The 8,156-nt window shown below is 32.9% G+C and overlaps 1 protein-coding gene across 1 annotated transcript; it reads left to right on the top strand.

Moving 5' to 3' along the window:
- Window positions 1-364: 364 nt before the first annotated feature.
- On the top strand, window positions 365-8,156 carry LOC130621909 (low-density lipoprotein receptor-like). Its single transcript, XM_057437278.1, has 13 exons — window positions 365-539; window positions 808-933; window positions 3,109-3,246; window positions 3,423-3,551; window positions 3,723-3,839; window positions 4,224-4,349; window positions 4,423-4,767; window positions 4,929-5,057; window positions 5,168-5,419; window positions 5,498-5,782; window positions 5,872-6,375; window positions 6,652-7,093; window positions 7,201-8,156. The coding sequence occupies exons 1-13, from the start codon at window positions 470-472 to the stop codon at window positions 7,472-7,474; spliced, it is 2,937 nt and encodes a 978-aa protein (XP_057293261.1). The 5' UTR covers window positions 365-469; the 3' UTR covers window positions 7,475-8,156.

Raw genomic sequence — 8,156 nt, 5'->3', positions numbered from 1 at the left:
GCGAAAAAAAATTAAAGCCTTGTTTTTGATGCAACGTGTTTTACTCCAAACCTGCTTTGTTTACATTCAGAATATATGAAGTTATAGAGAGTTATACGGGCGTTTGTGATTAAAACTAGTAGCATTCCCTTTAGTAACTTTTTAAAATAAAATTACTTAATAAAAACGTAGAAATTCGTGAATAAAATTTTTTATACGTTGTTTTATGTAAATATTAAAAAAATATATGTCGATCGTGATTAATTTACTTCCATTCTTTAATCCATGGTCGATTTCCTTACCCCCGTATTCTTATTCATTCAAAGTCAGGCCATCGGGAAATTAGCCAATCAAAACCTTTTAAGAGATTCGGTCAAAACGCCGATCAGATTTTCGTTAGAAAAAGAAAGGGTTGGTTTGCGAAGCCAGTGCGGTTGTGAATGATTCGGACTTCAGATTTAGTTGTGGCAGAGGAAAATTAAAAAAAAATATGAAAGGAACTAAGACGTTGTTGTCATACATATTATTTATTATTGGCTTGCAATGGAAGTCCGTCTATGGTAAGTTAGAAAATCCTAAACACAATCAAATATTTTCCTTTTTTTCTTCCAGCTATACAGCTTAGTACTCTTATTATATGTTTAGCTAGCTATACCTTTTTCTAATTGTGTTGCAAAATTTCACCTATGGCAAAAATTAAGTAGACGACAAATATTGCATCCTGTTTGTCTTTAGCTATGAGCGATATATTTGTTTATTTATTTGTAACATGACGTGAAGGGATGTCCGTCTATATTTAAGGCCTATTTAAAACATTTTGATTTTTAGCATTGCCTGGAACTTGTGATCAAGGAGAATTTTTGTGTCATAACAAAAACTGTATCGTAAGTTCGTGGACCTGTGACGGAGAAGATGACTGTGGAGATAAAAGCGACGAGCTGAATTGTGATGGAAGTATGTAAATATTTTGCTACAATTTTTACAATTTTGGCAAAGTTGAAAAAATTCGTAAGTTTGCCGAAATGTCCTCATATTGCCAAACAAAGTTTCGCTTAAGAAGCAAATACCATAAATTAAAACTAGCTTATAAAAAAAGCAACCGTTCTTTAATTTTTTTATACATATAGCTAGCTAGTAATAAAATAAAATAGAGTTTGCTTTTTATTTTTATGTAGTGATAGCTCAAACAGCTGGTTTTGCGTGCATCTAGTTTCAATTACAGTTAATGAAGCATAGTCAAGCTATGAATTAAAATGTTCAGCGCTATCGGAATAAATTTATCAATGAATGAGATGACATTCCTTTCATATTTTAATAATAGTCAGCAGTTTATATTCCCTACAGCGTTGTAATTATTTTGTTGCTCGTATCGTACCATATAACGTTAATTTCAACGTGTCATTAAAAGTTGAGTCATTTTTTTATGCTCAACAAAACGCGCGTTTTTCAACCCACTTTATTTACATAAAAACCAAGTGTGATATTTATTCAGGCTTTTTTGATACTTTGCTGTTTTTTGTAAACTATTCTCGGTTTTTTTTTTTTTTTAATTTAGTTAAATTCAATTTAGAAAGCTTGGTAAAGCATCATACTCCGCTATTTAAATGTTTACTTTGAATGTTGTTAAATCACTGACCAGGAAAAACTTTTTTTATCATCACAAGTTGGAAATTTTATTCCGGAACATCTGCGCGATTTTCAGAGGTGTGTGGAGGGAGAGAAACTTTTTGCAAGAAAGAAACTCAAATGAATCTGTTTTTCTTTCATTATTTATTATCATATGAAAGACTTTTCACATAAGATTTTTTTAAAAAAAAATTATAAATAATCTTCCTAAAAAGTACAATAAGTGAGCACAAGGTATAAGAATATGAAATAGGCCTTTGGGGTTGGTTAAAGCATGACAGAGATCACGTCAGTTTATAGCCACCGCCTCTTTTTTTATCTTACGATTTTTTTAAAATAACAAACTATTAAGTTGCTTGTTATAAGTAAGATATATTGACAGTGAATAATGTTTAATTTTATGCAGGTGTTTAAAAAAGATAATTCGGTTTTTTCTCAGTGCACTGTTGTGACTCACCAGGTAGCTAAAATCGTACGATGGAAGTGCTTTGTTTTTTAATAATTAAAATTTTCATTTGTAATATGAAATGTGGCTAAACAAACTTATGTTTACATTTTGTCTGTCCAGGGCTTTACATGCTACGAAAATGAAACTTATTAATTTGTTTATTTACATTCTTGATTGATAGAAATTTGAGATAGTGAATGAAACTTTCTAGTGTAAACTAAAGCTTTAAACCTCAAAAATGATTTGTTTATTTTATTTATGTAGTATGTAAACGTAAAAAACAAAGAAGGAAGGACAAAATACGAACATTTTTGCAGGAGCATATTTGTTGCATTTTTTCAGTTATTTTATTACCATGTTTCAAATTATGGTTTGTAAAAATGTCACGTAATTCCACATGTTCAGAACTTGTACTTAGCTATGTTTTGCATTGCAAATGCCTTAAGAAGAATTACATAGAAAGTATTAATTTCTCTAAATAACAAAAATATGTTATATTTTATTTCAATTTTTTGTGAATTGTACACCTTATATTAATAAGCTACTTTCAAATGTGACTTTGGCGTAAAAGATGTTATTTTGTCTCGTCAGCTAAACGTCAAACTTACCATTTTAACAGTGCGTATTATATACAAATAGCGCTGATTGGCATCAATCAGATTAGTGAAGCCATTACATTGCACTTTTTCGTTTAAGGCTAAATAACTTCGAAACGGATGGAAATAACTGACATCATCCTCTCGTAGGTAACTAGAGATTACCCGGTAACAAAAATTGAAACACAACAAACCTAAAGCTATATACAATTGAAGTGGCTGCGAATTGGATTTCTAACAGCAACCTTTTAAACCACAATATCTCAACCGTTTCACAAAAGCATGCCAACAATATTTTGAGAAGAGTTGTCAGCTCTAAAATGGGAAGTTCAACGACTTAGTGACTCTCTTAAAAAATATTTTCAGGCTTAGAAATTTAGCAAATTGGGCCATATCACAAAATAAATGCCTTCATAAATGTCTTCAAGAAGTGTAATTGTGTATTTATTTTTTTCATAGAAAAGCATCGTAAATGTGACCAATCCACTAATTTTCAATGCAAAAATAGTAAATGTGTGCCACTGTCCTGGACTTGCGACTATGCTGATGATTGTGGGGATGGAAGTGATGAATCTTCTGTTGACGGCCCGCTTTGTGGTAATTTATTTTATTTCTGGATGTTTCATCCCAAAATATTCAGTCCTTCAAAAAGTTTTAAAGAAAGTTCAACACATAATTTTGTGGCACTAAGCTCAGCAAAATAATCTATAAAGAATGCTTTCTAATTTGTTTTTTTATTCCAAATTACTGTATGTGTATGTTATATATTGTAGTTAAGTCCAATGAATGCGCACGAGATGATTTTAAATGCAAAGTCACTGGCAGATGTATTCTTAAGACGTTTGTGTGTGATGGTGACCACAACTGTGGAAAGAATGACACTTCTGACGAGAGTGATTGCAGTGAGTATATTCACAACTTATGCATTTGTATCAGTAAACACTCCTAAGTTTATAGGGAATCCAAAAACTCTGTAAATTGCTGACACCATCTAAAAAAATAAATATTACCTTTGTACACAAGTTTGTTTTTTTATTGAGAATTTATGGTAATTTTATACTTGCATTTTACAGAGAAACGTACATGCAATGCTGATGAAATGAGGTGTGATAATGGAAGATGTATATCTAAAGACTGGGTGTGTGATAAAAATGATGACTGCTTAGATGCAAGTGATGAGAAGAACTGCAGTAAGTATGCATTGTCATTTTTTTTTGGTTTTTTTAAGGAGTTGTGGATAAGCCACCTATATTTAAATGTGGTTCATCATAAAGTACCATATATTGGGATTTGTCAATAATCCTATAAGATTCCCTCTCTGTAAAATTTTTATATTGCTGGTATAAAATTAAATGCAAAACACAAAAACTGAAAATTTAGAACCTAGCAATTGAATCATGCCCTTGTCCCTTGTAGGGTATAACAATTATCGTTTTGTGTAGTCCATGCACATTCCTCTAATAATCACCGGTGCATATTTAAATTAAATTTGCAATAAAGCCTGCTTCTTTGAGATGCGTTAGAGAAAAATCGAAGTTAAATACTTTATTTTCTTTTTTTTTATGAAATCTTAGGTACTGCAAGTTGTCCTGCAAATAAATTTAAGTGCATTCGAAGTGGTCATTGTATTGCAGCTGAATATAGATGTGATGGTGGAACAGATTGCCTTGACGGATCTGATGAAAAAGATTGTGTCACAAGTAAGAAAAATTTCACTTAAAAAAGATGATTTCCATCGTGACTTTTAAAATAACTGTACACATTATGTTTTAGCTACCACAGCAGCACCTACCACCACGACTAAAATTCTGAAAAGTTCCAAAAAACAAACAACTAAAAAAATATATACAAAGTACGAAACAACCACTACCACTACGAAAGCGCCATGCAAAATTTATGAGTTCACTTGTAGCTCAACAAAAAAATGCATACATAATACATGGCTCTGTGATGGAGAATTAGATTGTGACAATGGCGAAGATGAGTTAAAAGAGGTTTGCCAGGTCAACACTTGCAATAAAAATGAATATAGATGTTCAAATGGACAATGTATCGACAGTGTTTTTCACTGTGATGGAAAAAGTGATTGCCATGATGGATCTGATGAGAAGAATTGCTGTAAGTAAAAGATATCATATAAATTTTTATATATATATAAAATATATATAAATATATATATTATATATATTTTTTACACTTTGTTATCAACTTTTATCCCTCTCATTGTTTCTCCCTTTTTTTCTACATAAAAATTTAGAAAACTCGATGTTCTTTTTCAGCTGATATTATTATACCATGTACTAAAGAAACATACCACTGTAAGAACAGTTCGAAATGCATCGACAGTACTTTATTGTGTAATAAAAAAGCAGATTGTCCCATGAAAGATGATGAATCAGATGCTTGTGGTATGATCAATATGCATTTTCTACTAGTTTGTTTGCCCTTTATACTTCAAGACAGTTTGTATCTTCCTGTTGCTGAGTAGTTCATCAAAAAATTGATTTGTCATATTTAGGTGTGAATGAATGTGCGAAGAATAAAGGTGGTTGCAGCCATATATGTAAAGACTTAGCTATTGGTCACGAGTGCAAATGTAATCGGGGTTATGCATTAGGAAGAGATAATAAAACTTGCATCGATGTGAATGAATGTCTCATACCTGGCACCTGCAGTCAAGTTTGCGTAAATTATAAAGGCTCCTTTGCGTGTGAGTGTGATAAAGGCTATGTTTTGGATCCTGTTGACAAAAAAACATGCAGAGCTAAAGGTAAGGCAGAATTATTACTATTTTGTATTTTGTTTTTTAATTATAATTTAGATTCTTAAAATATTATTTTTTCACTAGCACCCATTCCCTATCTGGTTTTTTCTAATCGGTTTGATATTCGCCAAATCTCAACCAACGGCCATGACTACAAAGCTATCATAACAGATGCTAGAAGTGCTGTTGCAGTTGCATTGGACGTTGACAAAGGGATGGTTTATTGGGCAGATAATGTAAACAAGACAATTTGTCGTACGGCCAAAAATGGCGATGGAAAAGTTGAAGTTTTAGTTGATACTGGAATTGATAAGCCAGAAGGTTTGGCCATTGATTGGATTGCTAAGAAGTTATATTGGAGCGATTCTCGTAAGTGTATATTGACAAGAAGCATCTGACTTCCGTACGTGTTTTCGTCCCTTTTTTTATACCGTTTCCAATACTTTTTTTATTCGCAGTATATAACCGTATCAGTGTCTCAAACCTCGATGGTTCACACGTGAAGGTGCTGATAAACTCTACAAGTGATCAGCAACTGCGCGCACTGGCAGTATATCCTGAGAAAGGACTTATTTACTGGACTGACTGGGGAAAATCACCTAAAATCGAAAGAGCTAACTTAGATGGAACTGATCGCAAGACTATAGTTACGTTGTCACATGTCACCTGGCCGTCTGGAATTACCATTGACCACACCCTGAACCGGTTATATTGGACAGATTTGAAGAGAAGACACATCTGTTCGAGTGCTATTGATGGGAGTGATATAAAAGTCATCGTGAAACATTTGAGCAGCCCTTTTGGATTAACCGTATTTGAAGATCATGTGTACTGGACGGATTATAGTGAACAAAAATTGTTCAAAGCTAACAAATTCACTGGAAGACAATTGACGCAATTTAAAGAAAGCTTTTTTGCACCGATGGATATCAATGTGTATCATCCACTCGTCCAAAAACAAGGTAAGTTTTTTATTTTATACTATAGCTTGTCATTTTGGTGATGGCTTTTGTTATTACCTATCGCAAAATATATCGATAAAATAAATGTGCAATACATGCGAAGAAGTTTTTCTTTTTGCTTTGTATCCTCTTATTTTTGAGGCATCTTGGCTCTTACTGCATTATAAAATCATCGGCAAAAAAATAAAATATATAATCTTTTTTTTTATCGAATGCATTTTGTAAGAATCTTACTAGAAAAAATTTGGTTTATTAACCCAATCCTGTTCTTTTTAGTTTCTCATCCGTGTCAAGTAAACAACGGCGGATGCACTCATCTTTGCTTTATCAGTGCATCATCGAAATACTCCTGTGATTGTCCAGATCTCTTGACGCTTGATAAAGACGGTAAAACATGCGTAAAAACTGGTACTGTTCCGACGATTTCGCCATCCAAAAAACCAGTTAAATGCACCACGGAGCAATACACGTGCAAGTCGACACAAATGTGTATTTCCAGATCATCCCTTTGTGATGGGAAACCGGACTGTCCCGAGCACGAAGACGAAAAATTTTGTGGGAAAGGAATTAATCCAACTGTAATTAATCCCCCCGAACAAAATCGCAAAAGTTCCGCCGTAACTTATACAGTTGGAACACTTGTTGTTATTATTCTCATTGCTGTAGTAATAGGTGTCATTCTGCTGTGCAGGAAACGAAGAAACCGTTTCGATTTAAAGTAAGTATTCGTTTTTGTTGTTGCTACTGTTATCTTGCTTTTTTTCTGTAATCTTGAAATTGCGAGCATTCATGTTTCATCTTCATGGTTTCTTTTTTCTTCTTCAGAATGACTTATGAAACAAAGACAGAAATAATTAGCAGCAAAGACGGCGACGACAAAGCAAACGTCGAAGTAAAATACGTTACGAACACTCCTCGTAATCAAACTAGAAAAAATAGTCATAAAAATTTTGACAACGTGAACTATAAGGACGAGTCTAAGATGCCGTTACAAATGTCTGAAATGGATGGTGATACAATAGACGATCAGTGTTCGGACAATTCGTCAGCAGATGTTTGTTTCGACGACACGAAACCTATCATAGCGCACATGGTGTAATCATACGTCTTTTAGGCATATTCCTGTGTGCGACTGCAAACCCAACTATTGTTGGGTTTTAAAAAAGAAGTTAGCGCTTGCGCAAAGCACAATCTTCTGTTACATTGTGTTGTTCCCGGTTTTTTTGGTTTACGGCTTGAAAAGCTGTACCTGGAAAAAAGAGTCATAGCACGTGTTTATTTGTCCCACATACGAAATATATTTATTTTCTGAAATTATCACAAAAAATATTTATGCTAGCTGTCATATTAAAATTTATTTTGTTATTATCACTTTTTATTTAAAAAAAACTGCTCCTTGAACCAACTTTTCCACTTGTAGATATTTTTAGTATTCTTTTTGCATGCGTTGCGTTTTCTTCGTTTGAAATTTGTTCCTGCTTCACTTTGTTTCCTGTTTCGGCTGAGCCTAAAGTTTTATATGGATTATGTAAATAAGAATTATTTTGTATATACCTATTTCTCAGCCCATCAGAAACGTTCTTGTTGTATCTTCTTGATTCGATCTTCAGACAATCTTGTTGAATCGGTCTCCGTCAAAAACGTCTTGTTGATATTACTGCCTTGGTTTATTTTGGTGTCATGCTACATGACTTATCTTAGGAAGAATATTTCTTTTTTTAATAAAAAATTTAGTTGATTCTTTCAATTTTGAAATCGGAAATAAAATGGTTAAAATTCTT

Source organism: Hydractinia symbiolongicarpus, chromosome 12 (assembly GCF_029227915.1).
Source record: "Hydractinia symbiolongicarpus strain clone_291-10 chromosome 12, HSymV2.1, whole genome shotgun sequence".
Lineage (NCBI taxonomy): Eukaryota > Metazoa > Cnidaria > Hydrozoa > Anthoathecata > Hydractiniidae > Hydractinia > Hydractinia symbiolongicarpus.
This window is presented reverse-complemented; position numbering and strand designations above follow the sequence as displayed.